A 19895-nucleotide genomic window follows, 5' to 3' on the forward strand; every position below is an offset into this window, starting at 1 on the left:
TCTTCACAGCAAATTGTGCACTCGGTAGGGATATCCTAGCAATAGTGCAAGGCGATGACTTCTATGGGAAATCACCTCCACTGGTGGGGTAGGCAGTACGTCCTCAACACTAGATCGAATCCGACTTGTCTTATTTAACGAGTGATTTCTTTTTGGCTGTTCCCCTTAATCAGTTTGTATTGCTTGTCACCAAAGTCTTATGCACGTTTGTTAGTAGCAGTATCCCTGTTCAAATCGGGGACCATATTTCATCGTTTTTTCACAATTTTTAGTGCATCCATTGGTGCTGAGTTCACGCTTCCTGCGTCCCGGATACCAACTACGCCCAGTGACGTGGCAGCACCCCCGCACTACAGAGGGGGAGGGGCACAGACCCGGGGGGCGGAGTCTGACATTTATTAGCAATGTGAGTGCGCAAGTGACCAGTGCTGTGCCGTGTGTACATGTGTGCATGTCAAGAACATGTATGACTAGAACACGAGAGTGCAGTGAGGTCGGAGCAGGCCCAGTGGATGGTACCCCCTCCCTGGGGTCTGTCTCTGGGGTCTGTCTCTGGGGTCTGTTTCTGGGGGTCTCTGGGGTCTGTCTCTGGGGTCTGTCTCTGGGGTCTGTCTCTGGGGGTCTGTCTCTGGGGTCTGTCTCTGGGGTCTCTGGGGTCTGTCTCTGGGGTCTGTCTCTGGGGGTCTGTCTCTGGGGGTCTCTGGGGTCTGTCTCTGGGGGGGTCTGTCTCTGGGGTCTGTCTCTGGGGTCTGTCTCTGGGGTCTGTCTCTGGGGTCTGTTTCTGGGGGTCTCTGGGGTCTGTCTCTGGGGTCTGTCTCTGGGGTCTGTCTCTGGGGTCTGTCTCTGGGGTCTCTGGGGTCTGTCTCTGGGGTCTCTGGGGTCTGTCTCTGGGGTCTGTCTCTGGGGTCTGTCTCTGGGGTCTGTCTCTGGGGTCTCTGGGGTCTGTCTCTGGGGGTCTCTAGGGTCTGTCTCTGGGGTCTGTCTCTGGGGTCTGTCTCTGGGGTCTGTCTCTGGGGGTCTCTGGGGTCTGTCTCTGGGGTCTGTCTCTGGGGTCTGTCTCTGGGGTCTCTGGGGTCTGTCTCTGGGGTCTGTCTCTGGGGTCTGTCTCTGGGGTCTCTGGGGTCCCTGGGGTCTGTCTCTGGGGTCTGTCTCTGGGGTCTGTCTCTGGGGGTCTCTGGGGTCTCTGGGGTCTCTGGGGTCTGTCTCTGGGGTCTGTCTCTGGGGTCTGTCTCTGGCGTCTGTCCCTGGGGTCTGTCTCTGGGGTCTGTCTCTGGGGTCTGTCTCTGGGGGTCTCTGGGGTCTGTCTCTGGGGTCTCTGGGGTCTCTGGGGTCTGTCTCTGGGGTCTGTCTCTGGGGGTCTGTCTCTGGGGTCTGTCTCTGGGGTCTGTCTCTGGGGTCTGTCTCTGGGGGTCTGTCTCTGGGGTCTGTCTCTGGGGGTCTCTGGGGTCTGTCTCTGGGGTCTGTCTCTGGGGGTCTCTGGGGTCTGTCCCTGGGGTCTGTCTCTGGGGTCTGTCTCTGGGGTCTGTCTCTGGGGTCTGTCTCTGGGGGTCTGTCTCTGGGGTCTGTCTCTGGGGGTCTGTCTCTGGGGTCTGTCTCTGGGGGTCTGTCTCTGGGGTCTGTCTCTGGGGGTCTGTCTCTGGGGTCTGTCTCTGGGGTCTGTCTCTGGGGTCTGGGGTCTGTCTCTGGGGTCTGTCTCTGGGGTCTGTCTCTGGGGTCTCTGGGGTCTCTGGGGTCTGTCTCTGGGGTCTGTCTCTGGGGTCTGTCTCTGGGGTCTCTGGGGTCTGTCTCTGGGGTCTGTCTCTGGGGTCTCTGGGGTCTGTCTCTGGGGTCTGTCTCTGGGGTCTGTCTCTGGGGTCTGTCTCTGGGGTCTGTCTCTGGGGTCTGTCTCTGGGGTCTCTGGGGTCTGTCTCTGGGGTCTGTCTCTGGGGTCTCTGGGGTCTGTCTCTGGGGGTCTGTCTCTGGGGTCTGTCTCTGGGGTCTGTCTCTGGGGTCTGTCTCTGGGGTCTGTCTCTGGGGTCTGTCTCTGGGGTCTCTGGGGGTCTCTGGGGTCTGTCTCGGGGGTCTGTCTCTGGGGTCTCTGGGGTCTCTGGGGGTCTGTCTCTGGGGTCTGTCTCTGGGGTCTGTCTCTGGGGTCTGTCTCTGGGGTCTCTGGGGTCTGTCTCTGGGGTCTGTCTCTGGGGTCTGTCTCTGGGGTCTGTCTCTGGGGTCTCTGGGGGTCTCTGGGGTCTGTCTCTGGGGTCTGTCTCTGGGGTCTGTCTCTGGGGTCAGTCTCTGGGGTCTGTCCCTGGGGTCTGTCTCTGGGGTCTGTCTCTGGGGTCTGTCCCTGGGGTCTGTCTCTGGGGTCTGTCTCTGGGGTCTGTCTCTGGGGTCTGTCTCTGGGGTCTGTGGGGTCTGTCTCTGGGGTCTGTCTCTGGGGTCTCTGGGGTCTCTGGGGGTCTCTGGGGGTCTGTCTCGGGGGTCTGTCTCTGGGGTCTCTGGGGTCTGTCTCTGGGGTCTCTGGGGGGGTCTGTCTCTGGGGTCTGTCTCTGGGGTCTGTCTCTGGGGTCTGTCTCTGGGGTCTCTGGGGTCTGTCTCTGGGGTCTGTCTCTGGGGTCTGTCTCTGGGGTCTCTGGGGTCTGTCCCTGGGGTCTGTCTCTGGGGTCTCTGGAGTCTGTCTCTGGGGTCTGTCTCTGGGGTCTGTCTCTGGGGTCTCTGGGGTCTGTCTCTGGGGTCTGTCTCTGGGGTCTGTCTCTGGGGTCTGTCTCTGGGGGTCTGTCTCTGGGGTCTGTCTCTGGGGGTCTGTCTCGGGGGTCTGTCTCTGGGGTCTCTGGGGTCTGTCTCTGGGGGGGTCTGTCTCTGGGGTCTGTCTCTGGGGTCTGTCTCTGGGGTCTGTCTCTGGGGTCTCTGGGGTCTGTCTCTGGGGTCTGTCTCTGGGGTCTGTCTCTGGGGTCTGTCTCTGGGGTCTGTCTCTGGGGTCTGTCTCTGGGGTCTCTGGGGTCTGTCTCTGGGGTCTGTCTCTGGGGTCTGTCTCTGGGGTCTGTCTCTGGGGGTCTCTGGGGGTCTGTCCCTGGGGTCTGTCTCTGGGGTCTGTCCCTGGGGTCTGTCTCTGGGGTCTCTGGGGGTCTGTCTCTGGGGTCTGTCTCTGGGGTCTGTCTCTGGGGTCTGTCTCTGGGGTCTGTCTCTGGGGTCTCTGGGGTCTGTCTCTGGGGTCTGTCTCTGGGGTCTGTCTCTGGGGTCTGTCTCTGGGGGTCTCTGGGGGTCTGTCCCTGGGGTCTGTCTCTGGGGTCTGTCTCTGGGGTCTCTGGGGTCTGTCTCTGGGGTCTCTGGGGTCTGTCTCTGGGGTCTGCCTCTGGGGGTCTGTCTCTGGGGTCTGTCTCTGGGGTCTGTCTCTGGGGTCTGTCTCTGGGGTCTGTCTCTGGGGTCTGTCTCTGGGGTCTCTGGGGTCTGTCTCTGGGGTCTCTGGGGTCTGTCTCTGGGGTCTGTCTCTGGGGTCTGTCTCTGGGGTCTGTCTCTGGGGGTCTCTGGGGTCTGTCTCTGGGGTCTGTCTCTGGGGTCTGTCTCTGGGGTCTGTCCCTGGGGTCTGTCTCTGGGGTCTGTCTCTGGGGTCTCTGGGGTCTGTCTCTGGGGTCTCTGGGGTCTGTCTCTGGGGTCTGCCTCTGGGGGTCTGTCTCTGGGGTCTGTCTCTGGGGTCTGTCTCTGGGGTCTGTCTCTGGGGTCTCTGGGGTCTGTCTCTGGGGTCTGTCTCTGGGTTCTGTCTCTGGGGTCTCTGGGGTCTGTCTCTGGGGTCTGTCTCTGGGGTCTGTCTCTGGGGTCTGTCTCTGGGGTCTCTGGGGTCTTCTGGGGTCGTCTGTTCTCTGGGGTCTGTCTCTGGGGTCTCTGGGGGGTCTGTCTCTGGGTCTGTCTCTGGGGTCTGTCTCTGGGGTCTGTCTCTGGGGTCTGTCTCTGGGGTCTGTCTCTGGGGTCTGTCTCTGGGGTCTGTCTCTGGGGTCTCTGGGGTCTGTCTCTGGGGTCTGTCTCTGGGGTCTGTCTCTGGGGTCTGTCTGGGGTCTCTGGGGTCTGTCTCTGGGTTCTGTCTCGGGTCTGTCTCTGGGGTCTGTCTCCTGGGGTCTGTCTCTGGGTCTGTCTCTGGGGGTCTGTCTCTGGGTTCTGTCTCTGGGGTCTGTCTCTGGGGTCTGTCTCTGGGGTCTCTGGGGTCTGTCTCTGGGGGTCTGTCTCTGGGGTTCTGTCTCTGGGGTCTGTCTCTGGGGTCTCTGGGGTCTGTCTCTGGGGTCTGTCTCTGGGGTCTGTCTCTGGGGTCTGTCTCTGGGGTCTCTGGGGTCTGTCTCTGGGGTCTGTCTCTGGGGGTCTCTGGGGTCTGTCTCTGGGGTCTGTCTCTGGGGGTCTGTCTCCTGGGGTCTGTCTCTGGGGGTCTGTCTCTGGGGTCTCTGGGTCTGTCTCTGGGGTCTGTCTCTGGGGTCTGTCTCTGGGGTCTGTCTCTGGGGTCTGTCTCTGGGGTCTGTCTCTGGGGTCTGTCTCTGGGGTCTCTGGGGTCTGTCTCTGGGGTCTGTCTCTGGGGTCTGTCTCTGGGGTCTGTCTCTGGGGTCTGTCTCTGGGGTCTGTCTCTGGGGGTCTGTCTCTGGGTCTCTGGGGTCTGTCTCTGGGGTCTGTCTCTGGGGTCTGTCTCTGGGGGTCTGTCTCTGGGGTCTGTCTCTGGGGTCTGTCTCTGGGGTCTGTCTCTGGGGTCTGTCTCTGGGGTCTGTCTCTGGGGTCTGTCTCTGGGGTCTGTCTCTGGGGTCTGTCTCTGGGGTCTGTCTCTGGGGGTCTGTCTCTGGGGTCTGTCTCTGGGGTCTGTCTCTGGGGTCTGTCCTCTGGGGTCTGTCTCTGGGGTCTGTCTCTGGGGTGTCTCTGGGGTCTGTCTCTGGGGTCTGTCTCTGGGGTCTGTCTCTGGGGTCTCTGGGGTCTGTCTCTGGGTCTCGGGTCCTGTCTCTGGGGGTCTGTCTCTGGGCGGTCTGTCTCTGGGGGTCTCTGGGGTCTGTCTCTGGGGTCTGTCTCTGGGGTCTCTGGGTCTGTCTCTGGGGTCTCTGGGGTCTGTCTCTGGGGTCTCTGGGGTCTGTCTCTGGGGGTCTCTGGGGTCTGTCTCTGGGGTCTGTCTCTGGGGTCTGTCTCTGGGGGTCTCTGGGGTCTGTCTCTGGGTCTGTCTCTGGGGTCTGTCTCTGGGGTCTGTCTCTGGGGTCTCTGGGGTCGTCTCTGGGGTCTGTCTCTGGGGGTCTCTGGGGTCTGTCTCTGGGGTCTGTCTCTGGGGTCTGTCTTTGGGGGTCTCTGGGGTCTGTCTCTGGGGTCTGTCTCTGGGGTCTGTCTCTGGGGGTCTGTCTCTGGGGTCTGTCTCTGGGGGTCTGTCTCTGGGGTCTGTCTCTGGGTCTGTCTCTGGGGTCTGTCTCTGGGGGTCTGTCTCTGGGGGTCTGTCTCTGGGGTCTGTCTCTGGGGGTCTGTCTCTGGGGTCTGTCTCCTGGGGTCTGTCTCTGGGGTCTGTCTCTGGGGTCTGTCTCTGGGGTCTGTCTCTGGGGTCTGTCTCTGGGGGTCTCTGGGGTCTGTCTCTGGGGTCTGTCTCTGGGGTCTGTCTCTGGGGGTCTCTGGGGTCTGTCTCTGGGGTCTGTCTCTGGGGTCTCTGGGTCTGTCTCTGGGGTCTCTGGGGTCTGTCTCTGGGGTCTCTGGGTCTGTCCCTGGGGGTCTCTGGGGTCTGTCTCTGGGGTCTGTCTCTGGGGTCTGTCTCTGGGGGTCTCTGGGGTCTGTCTCTGGGGTCTGTCTCTGGGGTCTGTCTCTGGGGTCTGTCTCTGGGGTCTCTGGGGTCTGTCTCTGGGGTCTGTCTCTGGGGTCTGTCTCTGGGGTCTGTCTCTGGGGTCTGTCTCTGGGGTCTGTCTCTGGGGTCTCTGGGGTCTCTGGGGTCCTGGGGTCTGTCTCTGGGGTCTGTCTCTGGGGTCTGTCTCTGGGGTCTGTCTCTGGGGTCTGTCTCTGGGGTCTGTCTCTGGGTCTGTCTCTGGGGTCTGTCTCTGGGGTCTGTCTCTGGGGTCTGTCTCTGGGGTCTGTCTCTGGGGTCTGTCTCTGGGGTCTGTCTCTGGGGTCTGTCTCTGGGGTCTGTCTCTGGGGTCTGTCTCTGGGGTCTGTCTCTGGGGTCTGTCTCTGGGGTCTGTCTCTGGGTCTGTCTCTGGGGTCTGTCTCTGGGGTTCTGGGGTCTCTGGGGTCTGTCTCTGGGGTCTGTCTCTGGGGTCTGTCTCTGGGGTCTGTCTCTGGGGGTCTGTCTCTGGGTCTGTCTCTGGGGTCTGTCTCTGGGGGTCTGTCTCTGGGGTCTGTCTCTGGGTCTGTCTCTGGGGGTCTGTCTCTGGGGTCTGTCTCTGGGGGTCTCTGGGGTCTGTCTCTGGGGTCTGTCTCTGGGGTCTGTCTCTGGGGTCTGTCTCTGGGGTCTGTCTCTGGGGTCTCTGGGGTCTGTCTCTGGGGGGTCTGTCTCTGGGGTCTGTCTCTGGGGTCTGTCTCTGGGGTCTGTCTCTGGGGTCTGTCTCTGGGGTCTGTCTTTGGGGTCTCTGGGGTCTGTCTCTGGGGTCTGTCTCTGGGGTCTGTCTCTGGGGTCTGTCTCTGGGGTCTGTCTCTGGGGGTCTGTCTCTGGGGTCTGCTCTGGGGTCTGTCTCTGGGGTCTGTCTCTGGGGGCTCTCTGGGGTGTCTCTGGGGTCTGTCCTCCGGGGTCTGTCTCTGGGGGTCTGTCTCTGGGGGTCTCTGGGGTCTGTCTCTGGGGTCTGTCTCTGGGGTCTCTGGGGTCTTTCTCTGGGGTCTTTCTCTGGGGTCTTTCTCTGGGGTCTGTCTCTGGGGTCTGTCTCTGGGGTCTGTCTCTGGGGTCTGTCTCTGGGGTCTGTCTCTGGGGTCTGTCTCTGGGGTCTGTCTCTGGGGTCTGTCTCTGGGGTCTGTCTCTGGGGGTCTCTGGGGTCTGTCTCTGGGGTCTGTCTCTGGGGTCTGTCTCTGGGGGTCTGTCTCTGGGGTCTGTCTCCGGGGTCTGTCTCTGGGGTCGGTCTCTGGGGGGTCTCTGGGGTCTGTCTCTGGGGTCTGTCTCTGGGGTCTGTCTCTGGGGTCTGTCTCTGGGGTCTGTCTCTGGGGTCTGTCTCTGGGGTCTCTGGGGTCCCTGGGGTCTGTCTCTGGGGTCTGTCTCTGGGGTCAGCACAACATTAAATACAGACATCGGGCCAAAGTACTGTATTATCACGTAGCGCATTGCGGCAGCCGCAAATGCTGCACAGCGCTACGTGATAAGAAGAGGAGGAGATAATAAGGCACTCTCCGCTCCTTTCATTAGTGCCGTGCTTCACGGAGACACCTTTGCGCCATGGTGTAAGGCAGTACTTAATTTGAGTTGGTGGTTTCCGGTGCTCAGCACCAGCACTTAATTGTCACGACTGGCACTCATAGAAACAGTGCCGCCATGTGGCAGACTGCCTCATTTGGAGATCGATACAAAAGGGGGTGATGGACGGAGCGTTTGAGCAAATCAAACACTCGCACCCAGTCAACTGATCTGGGTTTAATCCATCACCGTTCTTTAGCCCACTCTGCCACCCCAGTTCAGACATGGCCATATGCAAATCAGTCTGACCCTGTGCCTCATGGGAACAGTCCAGCCCGAACTGCCAAGCCATGTCTTCCCTGGACCGGAAACAAGCATCCTGGGACCGGTTTCGCATTTGGAGATCAGCACAAGTACCTGTGGCACAAGCCCTTCTTGTAGCTGAGGGGGGCCTCGAATAGTCTGAATCGTCACACTTGGTGTATGAAGATACAGATGTGCTGGCTCTGGGTGGCGCGAGCTGCCACGGCCTCCTGACCAGATCGCTGGCCCTTAATATTTTACAAATTAAACACCGGAGTCCGGGTGTCTCCTGAGCCGAGCATAAGTTCTGGAGCGAAGGAACCTTCCAGTACAAAATACTGTGCACAGACTCCCTTTAACCATCGCCCCACTTTGCATGTGTGCTGTACAGTTCAGCACACACGCAAAGTCAGAAAAGGAAGGAGAAACGGGCGCATTCTCACGCTAAACCCAATCCACTTTATACAGTAAATTTAGGGGCATATTTACAAGAACTTAACGCAGCCCACGTGTCAATTTGTTGCTGTTACAGCAGCTTTTTTATCGCCGTATTTACAAGTTGCTGCTAACTCCAGTGTAACGTGAATTTTCAAGATCGCCACTTCAATTAGCGGGACTTAACGAAAACGAGATGCAAGATAGGCATTCCCGTGAAAAAAAAACTGATGCTAAACGCACAACGAGCCATTTACAAGGAAATCCCAGAAGTCCAATTAGAGGCAGTTTTTTAACCTGTTCTTAAAATTGGTGCAAACACATAGGGCCACGTATGAGATGTTTGGGGGTTGGACAGTGCCGCAAGGAATATTGCTGCGCTGCCCAGCACCGAAAAGAAATGTCAGGGATGCGCCCTATCAATAAGATATGGCGCATTCCTGGGCTCCATTCATGAAAACTGCTGCATCGCTGCGATAACACAGCTAGTGTACCCTTTTCACTGCGCCCTCCTTTTGACACCAAGGCTGCGCTGTATTTACGGTAACATGCTCCATGTCGGGATATATGATGTTACAACGCATACTTTTACAACGCTTACCGTTACAACGCATTTTTTACAACGCAAAAACTTTTACAACGCATACCATTACAACGCATGTTTTTACAACGCAAGTACTTTTACAACGCATACCATTACAACGTAAGTATTGGTAAGTATATAATATATATTTTTTAAATTAATTGTAATTAATATAATTTAATTTATTTTAATTTATTTAATTTAATTTTTTTACCCTGTACCCCTGTACCCCCAAAACCCAAATTAACCCAGAAACCTAAAAATACCCCTGTACCCCCAAAACCCAAAACTGTCCCTGAACCCAAAAAATACCCCTGTATCCCATAAACCCAAAACTGTCCCTGAACCCTAAAAATACCCCTGTACCCAAAAACTGAAAACTAACCCTGAACCCTAAAAATACCCCTGTACCCAAAAACTGAAAACTGACCCTGAACCCTAAAAATACCCCTGTACCCAAAAACTGAAAACTGACCCTGAACCCTAAAAATACCCCTTTACCCAAAAACTGAAAACTGACCCTGAACCCTAAAAATACCCTTTTACCCAAAAACTGAAAACTGACCCTGAACCCTAAAAATACCCTTTTACCCAAAAACTGAAAACTGACCCTGAACCCTAAAAATACCCTTTTACCCAAAAACTGAAAACTGACCCTGAACCCTAAAAATACCCCTTTACCCAAAAACTGAAAACTGACCCTGAACCCTAAAAATACCCCTTTACCCAAAAACTGAAAACTGACCCTGAACCCTAAAAATACCCCTTTACCCAAAAACTGAAAACTGACCCTGAACCCTAAAAATACCCCTTTACCCCAAAACTGAAAACTGACCCTGAACCCTAAAAATACCCCTTTACCCAAAAACTGAAAACTGACCCTGAACCCTAAAAATACCCCTTTACCCAAAAACTGAAAACTGACCCTGAACCCTAAAAATACCCCTTTACCCAAAAACTGAAAACTGACCCTAAACCCTAAAAATACCCCTTTACCCAAAAGCTGAAAACGTAAAAAAAAACCAAACATATAAAATATTAAATATAATTATATACTTACCAATACTTACGTTGTAATGGCATGCGTTGTAAAAGTACTTGCTTTGTAAAAACATGCGTTGTAATGGTATGCGTTGTAAAAGTTTTTGCGTTGTAAAAAATGCGTTGTAATGGTAGTGCGTTGTAAAAGTTGCGTTGTAAATGTTGTTTACCTCCATGTCGCAATCAATGGCAGATACTTCTGGAATCCTGACGTATCTGTCGGCGCTAAAGGCAAGCATGACACAACTCCAGCAATGCATGGGGCATGCCCATCCCTATGGCACGGCAACACCCTCACTCCACTCCTGAGGCCGGTGTAAGGGTTTGACACAGTGGCATCCGTCAAGTGTTGCAGTGAAATTTGACATATTTCACTGCGCCACTCCTACGCGTCTTTGTTGCGTGGGAACACCGACCCTGCATGCATCATACCTGGCCCAGGTATAATGTGGCACAGGGCTTCACAAGGTCACGCATATGCCTAGATGCATCACTTTGTAAATACGGCAAGACGTGGTGCAAAATTCACGCTGCACGTATGTCAAGAATCTGATGCGCCAACATTGTTAAACTGTTGGAAGGGGCTCATGAATTAGCACCCCCTGTCTTTTCCCCCTACGTTGGCGCTCTGTGGCTGCCATGCGCCAATGCAGGCACCATCACGCCAGGGTACAAGGGAGACTGTGGCACGGAGTTGGTGTATGTTGTGCAGGAAGGGAGACCTAACCTGCACAAAACCCATCAGTCCAGGGTATTTCCTCTTTCTCTCTGTGCTGCAGTAAACTACCCACATTGAAAAAGTGAAAAAAGAGGAGAAATGAAAACATTTATCCTTGTAGCTCTTCCCAAACGCCACCCTCGGGGTGGTGTTCGATTGTGTCGCATTCCGAAGGTTTACGGCTATTCGTAAACCTGGGAATGCTTCAGATTCCATTGGTTTGGTCTGGGAACACTCACAGCAACACCCGTTGAATGACCTTTGAACACCGTTTAATGCATGAAAGGGGCACATGTTTACAAGTGCAAGAAAAGCCACGTAAAGTGGCTAAGTGACATTGTAAACATGCTGTGGTACATTGCCCCTCCGGTAGATCAAACAAGTGATGTCACAGCCCTGCAAGAGTGCCGCTATGAGGGATAATAGAAGAACGCCCATAATTCATCCTCGGCAAGCTCAACGGCTCCATAGACCCTCTGCCATTGCAGCTCCCAGACCACCACCACCCCTGACATGCATCGCTCACCTAAACAACTGCTCCGTTCCCTTGGGTTGACAACTGGACCTGATCCCCTCTAAGTGCTGACATCTGTACACCAAAACTTCAGCAACAGGAAGCTGTAGACCAGGGACCGCCGAAATCCAGAGACACTCCGGAACTGTCTGTAACCGTGGAAGAAGGAGAGACGCACAGCCAGTCAACCTTAAATAATAACATCTGACAGCTGAGGAGTTCATCCAGGGCCGCACGGACTCCGCACCAGATGACCATGTCGCAGTGGAGCCCACGCCACGTCGCAGTGGAGCCCACGCCATGTCGCAGTGGAGCCCACGTCCCTGGGGGAGCGTTCAGCGGAAGTGTCCTGTCTCTGAGTGCTATTGCGCATCGCTGCCGCCACATGCAGCACCTTCCGCCTCTCTTGTATCACCTGCTTCAGATTGGGGGTGGCTTGTAGTTGTGGCGGGGATGCCTGCTCCTCCTACACCTCTCAGTATGACTGGCTCCATGAATGACAGCTTGTTGCGCAGACCCTTCACTCCCTGTCTGCAGCACCTGGCGACCAGTAGATTGCAGCCAGGTCCAGACCTGTTCAGTGGCGTCAATGATTTGCGTGTCAACATCTGAGATCACTCACAGCCTTTATGGGTCGAGGAGGGAGTATTTGATGCCCAACTCTCGGAGGCATTGCTTAACAACTAGAGACGAGCCCCTCTGCCTCTGTACCCCCGTGGCGTAGTCAGGGAAGAAAATAATTCTGGCATTATCCACTTTCACCTCCCCCAGCTTCCATACCTCCCTCGGGACAGAGTCATAATCCCTATAGGAGGTGGAAGAGAAAGGGTCTAGGTCCTGTCCGCGGCAGAGTGTGGATCACCAGCAGTCGATGGGCCCGCTCCACAACAAAGAATGGGGAGAATGCAGCCGCTGGCAGTAGGTCACGCAACCATGTCCCAGTAAACATCACTGCATCAGCCCCTTCTGCTCCCTCAGGCAGACCCAACACACTCACGTTGTTATGCTGGGAGCAGCCGTCCGCATCCTACGCAGTTCTTGCCAGTGACTTCACGCAGGCCATTAGCTGCTGCACCTCCAACCCTGCACTCATGATACTCGGGGGAACTTTGGTCAACTCTTACTCAATGTTGTGTACCTTGTAAGTCAGCTTGTGATGATCCACGCGCTCCAGGGTGAAGTCAACTGTGACTTTGTCAATGTGACCCTCAAAGGAAGTGCCCATTTGTTCGTTGGAGGTACCCGCTGTGAGTACAGAGTCTAGTTTGGAGACCAGGTGGTCCACTGTCACCTTTGCCGGTGGCGAGCGATCCCCCGCCGCTCAGTTCACCGACATGGAGGATCAGACAAATGTCGACGACGCCCCCCCATCGGCAGGCAGGCCATTGTCATGGCAGCCGCCCAGGCACTCTGTATGGCATGCAGGGCAGTGTGGCCAGCTGGTCACTCTTCTCCAGTCAGGTGTATGCTAGCCAGGAGTCTTCATTCGGGCTGCACCAATGGAAATCCCCCGGACACCCAAGAGCTCACTACCAGGGGATGAGGAAAGGCAGCACCACTCACCTCCTCCCATCTAGCAGTGGCAACCAGATTCTGTGTTCCCCGGTGCCCCTGGGAGTGACGGCAGATCAAGCAGCACGCGTAAGGGCCGGGGCCTGAACCGACCCTGGTGCCCCTGGAACCCGCCACCACCAACTGCTGATACCAGAGACCAGAGCCAGTTAGTGGAATCCCCCACCTGTCTTGTGCAGTGCCCTCGGTGATGCAGGTCAGCCGCAGCACAGGGATTGCTCAGGGCACAAAGTGCGCGACCCACAGGCAGTAAACCTGGGCCCGACTTGACCCCTGGGGCTCCTGCGCTCCGCGTCCCACCTTCTCCTCACCTGGACATCGGGCTCAATCTGCTGCACTCTCTCCGAACCTGTGAATCAGCCTGCTGGAGCCTCAGCCAGGCGAGATTTCACAAGCCTGGGTACAGCAGTCACCGCCAACTCTGCTGAGGAATCTCCCGATGAAGGTGGTGCAACAGGGCCAGATTTGGCTAGAGGGTTAACCACATTGAATACATTTGGCTAGAGGGTTACCTGTGAATCCATCTTTACACCATCACCTGATGGGTTGGGTAAGATTGGATCTACCATCCGTATCCCAAATGGCGATACTCCGCCATGTTGGTGGCCTGATGGGAGTTTTTCAGCCATCTGTAATCTCTGTTGTGTTCCACTCTTCCGTGTAACTTTTGGATCAGTACACCACACCAGTGCTTTGACTTGGTATCTCCTATTAGTATTTCTGGTGCAACAGGGCCGCCTTAGGCTTGAAGTTGCAGAGCTCCTGCCACACAAGTTCAGCACAACTCAGGGGCCTCACCCTCCACAGCATCCAGACAGCACCAAATCAATAAATGAATGAATGAATGAATGAATGAATCAACCAGGGGGTTTATAAAGCCTGCTACTCACCCGTGAGGGTCTCAAGGCGCTAATCCTCTGGCCTGTGATGAATAGAGGCACAGCCCACCATTGGGAATCTTTTCCGTGCACCCCGAGTTAGTGGTGGCACGTGTTATGCAATGCATACTTCCTATGTCGGTGTGCAGGAGCGCCTCTGCCGATCACGGCTCCAAGCAGCACCAGGTGGTCGTCTCACATAGGTCTGCAACGTGTCTCCATGCGACATGCCAGACTTGGTCACTAGGTAAGGGCGCCTCAATGTCTGCCTCCATGGCCCACAGGCTTGGGCCCGATGTGACCCGCCTCCACCGTCAGGCCACAGCGACTCGACAGCATCGCCACCTCCCACTCTGGGTCTCAGACAAAGGCCCAGCGAGGCTTCTGGGCCCTTTAGACGGTTCGCGCTTCCATGCATCGGCTGCCATGGTGTCGCAAGGATGGCGATGCAGCTTTTTTCCATAATGAGGCCCTGATTCTGCATTTCCTCTTCCCCTGGGACTCTGGCTGGTCATCCTGGCTGTTCACAGGTTCAGGGGGTTGTTAACCTGTGCTGAACTTGGCCCTGGCTGCTCCATTCTACATTCCATTGTTTTTATTTTATTTTTTTCATTGGTGGTGGATTTATAGGCTGTTTGGGCCTCTCGAGGCTGAAAAGTGACATTGGGCTGATTAAGGTGGTTTTTTTTGCCGCTAATTGGCCTTTTGTTACTTTTCTCTTGCGAACGTCAAATTTGTTATTACCTTGACGCTAATGTTAGTAGCAGTTTTCGCTGCGGCTAGCTGATACTATCACCATTTAGCGATGTATTGTAACTACAAATACATCACTAACAGGGTGATAGTTTTAGGCAATAGACAGCGTTAAGAAAATTGCCGCTTACCAACCCAAAAACGAGTTTGCGACAATTCTTGTAAATATACCCCTAAATTTAGCGTGGGAAACCTTGGATGGTTGCATGGAAACGCCCATGCACCACCCTTGGTACCCGTCCCGTGTGGCAGAGTAACTGCTTCACCTTACTTTTCCATTATTTCCAGCACTGTACAAGTTTAGCGCCAGAAAGTAAATTGGGAACCAATGATTTTGTGCTGATTTGCGTCATGACACAGAGCAAAATCTTAGTAAATCTCCCCCTATATTTAGTAAATTGGGTTTAGCGTGAGAAACCTTGGGCGGTTGCATCGAATGCCGATGCACTACCCTTGGTACGCCCCCTTGACGCAAAGTAACGCAAAGCAGCGCTATACTTTTCCGTTATTTCCAAGTAAATTGCGACACAAACACAGCACAAAATCTTTGTACATTTCCCCCATGAAGAGCCGACACACCTATGTTATGGTATAAACTCATATGGAATTGTAAGCAGATATAGATACATACATGGAATATTAATCACCTGTGATATATACATGAAGTAATAGCCATACATGTGATACAACGTGGAGTGAGAACCACACATGGGGTGCATTCATGGAACAATAATCACACATGATACACGAACAAAGAAATACAAATGTGTTGCATACTTTATACAAGACAAACATGTTACATATGTGAAGTAATGCACATATGATCCATAGATGGAATAATAAACACACATGGAATACATACATGGGTTGTCGTCTGATGTGTTGTAGTACAGGTTTTCTAGAAAGACAGAAGTGAGATCATGTCAAAACATGTGTGTTACATACAGGGCTCTTAGTCTTCGTGGGGACCCCCCCCCCCCCACCGCTCCCTCTTCAAACACATGGGGGGAGATTTTCAAAACGTTTGTGCTGGTTTAGCATCACACAAGTGACGCCAGGCAGCAGGTTTTTTTTTTGCCATTTTCTTCCAGTGCAAAGCTTGTTTTGTGCCGGAAAGCGCTCTTTAAGTAGCGCCGAGCAGCGTCAATCACTGCTCTTCGTTACTTTGCGCCGAGGGCGCGTTACATGGGTGGTACATGGGCTTTCCCGTGCAGCCACCCATGGCTTTTGACTCAAAACCACATTCACAAATATTTGTAAACATGGTTTTGCGCTAAAAGTTAACGCCCGGTCAAAGGAGACGCTGACAGGAGAAATGCTTTAATTTCTCTGTGCTTTTCCGACTTTCCATGCGTGCTGGACTGTGCAGTACGTATGCAAAGAGGGAAAAGCTTTGCATCGTGCCTTGCATGGTATTTTGTACAGGAAGGGTAACCTTCCTGCACAAAACCTATGCTACACTCATGCACACACCTTAGGGCTGCAGCGCTAAGCTGTGTGTATGGTGCACGGCAGCTGAAATCGGCACCAGCGCAAGGGAAAAGGGAGGAGAGAGCAATTTCTCTAAAGATATGGCGGTCTCCTGCTCCCTCCCTGTCGCACAACGCGGCGCAGCCTCGCGGGGGGCTGCGCTACATTGCGTCACTTTAAAAAAAATCTCCCCCATAGAAGCCAATGGCCTGTGAGTGGGCTGTGCCAAGAAACAAGGGGCCCTATTCACAGAATTAACTTAATACAAAATCCTAAACTTACTACTTTTGGTATTCAGCGAATACATTTACTACTTTTGGTATTCACAGAATGGACTTACTACTTTTGGTATTCACAGAATTGATTTACAACTAACTTTACGTCCGCACTCGGAGTTGGAGATTTCAGGCGGTGGCGGACATTTACACTGGCCGGAATCCCCACCTCCGGGCCGGAAGTCTCACCTACGGGCCGGAAGTCCCACCTATGAGCCGGAAGTCCCACCTACAGGCCGGAATCTCCGCCTCCGGGCCGGAATCTCCGGCCCGAGTGCAGACATAAAGTTAGTAGTCGTAAATCCATTCTGTGAATACCAAAAGTAGTAAGTGCATTCTCTGAATACCAAAAGTAGTAAGTGCATTCTGTGAATACCAAAAGTAGTAATTTTTGGATTTTGTCTTAAGTTAGTTCTGTGAATCGGGCCCGAGCAGTATGGAAGTCGTGAGAGCCACGACTCTCAGACTCACTTAAGCCCAAACACAAGCAGAGCTTACCCAGCACACTCACTACTCAGCTTGTCTGGTGCTTCAAGTGACGCGAGTTGTGGCCACCACCCCTGAGTGGAGGCTAAGGCAGCCTCTTCCAAGGAGGCCCTGAGAGAGATGGCACCTCAGAATCTGTTTCTACCTTTTGCATGGTGCACACACGCTGCGTTGGGAAGGTAGGGTCTGAGTACAGAGATGGCTTGTACATGGGGTACAGAACAGATCCCAAGGAAGAAAGCAGTGGGGGGGTGTAATAAGAAAGAAATGTTCTGTGTGTATGTATGTGTGTGTGTGTGTGGCAAGTGAGAAGCAACTCATCAAAGCATGTGTAACACACAAGGGCAGACATTTGGGTCTCATGAAGAGCACCCTCTCCGCCAGACTTCCGGTTCCGCTGTCCCAAAAAGTATTGGGCGTGGTACAGGTAGTGACGCCCTCTGGTGACGGCTCTGGTGCAGGGGATGGGATTCTCTGAAAAGGTTCCGGATCTTTGAGGCAATGTCTTAAAAGAAGGTCAGCGATTGCCCTTCTTTTACCCTGACAATAACAGGCATACATGACAAACATCTGCTGATTTAGGCTCTGACGTGTTCTTTAAACTTCTTTGAACCTTTTGAATAGTGAATGGCTTGTAGTAAATAAATAAATGTCCAGGGAACTCTCAATAGTAAACTAGTGCCCTAAATGATCAGAATGAATGCACATTTCCAATTTAGTCTGGAGTGTTATCTGAACTTCTTCCTTCTATGGTTACAGGAGAGGCGGCCAGTTCAGGAGAAGCGAAGAGCCTGTGATGATGAAACGTCCATGTTGGGTGGGTAAGTGGTGTGTGGAGAGGTCACCATTAACACCCAGACTTCATGCTTCGAGAGGGGTCGAAAGATGGAACGTGGCCATGGCGGATGGGTAAGTGGTGATGGAGCAGCCATGTTGGGTGGGTAAGTGATGTTGGAGCAGTCATGTTGGGTGGGTAAGTGGAGATAGAGTGACCATGCTGGGTGGGTAAGTGGTGTGTGGAGAGGTCACCATTAACACCCAGACGTCATGCTTCGAGAGGGGTCGAAAGATGGAACGTGGCCATGGCGGAAGGGTAAGTGGTGATGGAGCAGCCATGTTGGGTGGGTAAGTGATGTTGGAGCAGTCATGTTGGGTCAGTAAGTGGAGATACAGTGACCATGTTGGGTGGGTAAGTTGTGTGTGGAGAGGTCACCATTCACACCCAGACTTCATGCTTCGAGAAGGGTCCAAAGATGGAACGTGACATTGGTGGATGGGTAAGTGGTGATGGAGCAGCCATGTTGGGTGGGTAAGTGATGTTGGAGCAGCCATGTTGGGTGGGTAAGTGGAGATAGAGTGACCATTTTGGTTGGGTAAGTGGTATGTGGAGGAGTCACCATTAGTGCTTAGGATTCATGCTTTGAGAGGGGTCCAGAGATAATTAGAGGAAAGCGCTTGATAAGTTCACGATCCAGGAAGTCTATGTCTCCTAGAGTTCTGAGAGAGCTCCGCCATGTAATTTTGTGTGCGCAAGAAATTACACTGTGCCATATTCCACACACATTTGAGATATGGGCCTACCATAGCCTTTACTGAAACAGCCTGCTTTCTGACAATGTTGAGGCAGATTTGCTTACTGAGTATTACTGTGCGCTTAAAAGAAATCTATGACAAAATATCGACTACAAAAATATCTAACTACAAAAATATCGCAACAAAAATATCGACTACAATAATATCGACATCCTATCTCTAACAAGGTAAGTACAAAAATATCGAAAAAAATATATAGAACGTCAAAAATATCGTTTTTTTTAAAATATCGTTTTTTTTTCATTTAAAAAAATGTAATATTAACAAAATAATACTTATAAATGTAATAAACATAGTTGAAAATATATTATAATATTTAAAATTAATAAATAATGTAATAAAAACAAATAATAATAAAGATATAATACATAATATATACTTCATTAATAATAACTCTAAAACATATTAATAATTTTTAAATAAATGAAAATATAATAAATTATAAATATAAATTTATATATAGAAAATAATAATATAAATAACAATTAATAAAAATGTAAAACAAATTTAAAAAAGTAAGTAAATGTTGGCTAGCGTACGGGTAAAAATTACTATTCCCACTCCAGAGAGTACAACAGTAGGGAAAGTGTTGGATAATGTAGATGTAAAAATTACTATTCCAACTCCAGAGAGTGCAACAGTAGGGAAATTGTTCGATAGCGTAGGGGTAACCATTACTATTCCCACTCCAGAGAGTGCAACAGTAGGGAAAGTGTTGGATAGCGTAGGGGTAAAAATTACTATTCCAACTCCAGAGAGTGCAACAGTAGGGAAAGTGTTGGATAGCGTAGGGGTAAAAATTACTATTACAACTCCAGAGAGTGCAACAGTAGGGAAAGTGTTGGATAGCGTAGGGGTAAAAATTACTATTCCAACTCCAGAGAATGCAACAGTAGGGAAAGTGTTGGATAGCGTAGGGGTAAAAATTACTATTACAACTCCAGAGAGTGCAACAGTAGGGAAAGTGTTGGATAGCGTAGGGGTAAAAATTACTATTACAACTCCAGAGAGTGCAACAGTAGGGAAAGTGTTGGATAGCGTAGGGGTAAAAATTACTATTCCAACTCCAGAGAATGCAACAGTAGGGAAAGTGTTGGATAGCGTAGGGGTAAAAATTACTATTCCAACTCCAGAGAGTGCAACAGTAGGGAAAGTGTTCGATAGCGTAGGGGTAAAAATTACTATTACAACTCCAGAGAGTGCAACAGTAGGGAAAGTGTTGGATAGCGTAGGGGTAAAAATTACTATTCCAACTCCAGAGAATGCAACAGTAGGGAAAGTGTTGGATAGCGTAGGGGTAAAAATTACTATTCCAACTCTAGAGAATGCAACAGTAGGGAAAGTGTTGGATAGCGTAGGGGTAAAAATTACTATTACAACTTCAGAGAGTGCAACAGTAGGGAAAGTGTTGGATAGCGTAGGGGTAACAATTAGTATTCCAACTCCAGAGAGTGCAACAGTAGGGAAAGTGTTGGATAGCGTAGGGGTAACAATCAGTATTCCAACTCCAAAGAGTGCAAAAGTAGGGAAAGTGTTGGATAGCGTAGGGGTAGAAATTACTATTCCAATTCCAGAGAGTGCAACAGTAGGGAAAGTGTTCGATAGGGTAGGGGTAAAAATGACTATTCTAACTCCAGAAAATGCAACAGTAGGGAAAGTGTTGGATAGCGTAGGGGTAAAATTTACTATTCCAACTCCAGAGAGTGCAACAGTAGGGAAAGTGTTGGATAGCGTAGGGGTAAAAAATACTATTCCAACTCCAGAGAGTGCAACAGTAGGGAAAGTGTTGGATAGCGTAGGAGTAAAAATTACTATTCTAACTCCAGAAAATGCAACAGTAGGGAAAGTGTTGGATAGCGTAGGGGTAAAAATTACTATTCCAACTCCAGAGAGTGTAACAATAGGAAAAGTGTTAGATAGCGTAGGGGTAAAAATTACTATTCCAACTCCAGAGAGTGCAACAGTAGGGAAAGTGTTGGATAGCGTAGGGGT

General features: G+C 52.1%; 1 protein-coding gene across 1 annotated transcript in view; it reads right to left on the reverse strand.

The window, feature by feature from the left end:
• Window positions 1–19895, reverse strand: part of LOC144819172 (E3 ubiquitin-protein ligase TRIM39-like) — a 223002-nt gene that overhangs the window by 68173 nt on the left and 134934 nt on the right. The window contains exon 9 of the mRNA XM_078677145.1: window positions 14942–14977. Coding sequence (XP_078533271.1) covers window positions 14942–14977 — 36 coding nt within the window. The remainder of the gene's footprint in view (window positions 1–14941; window positions 14978–19895) is intronic.

This window comes from Lissotriton helveticus, chromosome 2_1 (assembly GCF_964261635.1).
Source record: "Lissotriton helveticus chromosome 2_1, aLisHel1.1, whole genome shotgun sequence".
NCBI lineage: Eukaryota > Metazoa > Chordata > Amphibia > Caudata > Salamandridae > Lissotriton > Lissotriton helveticus.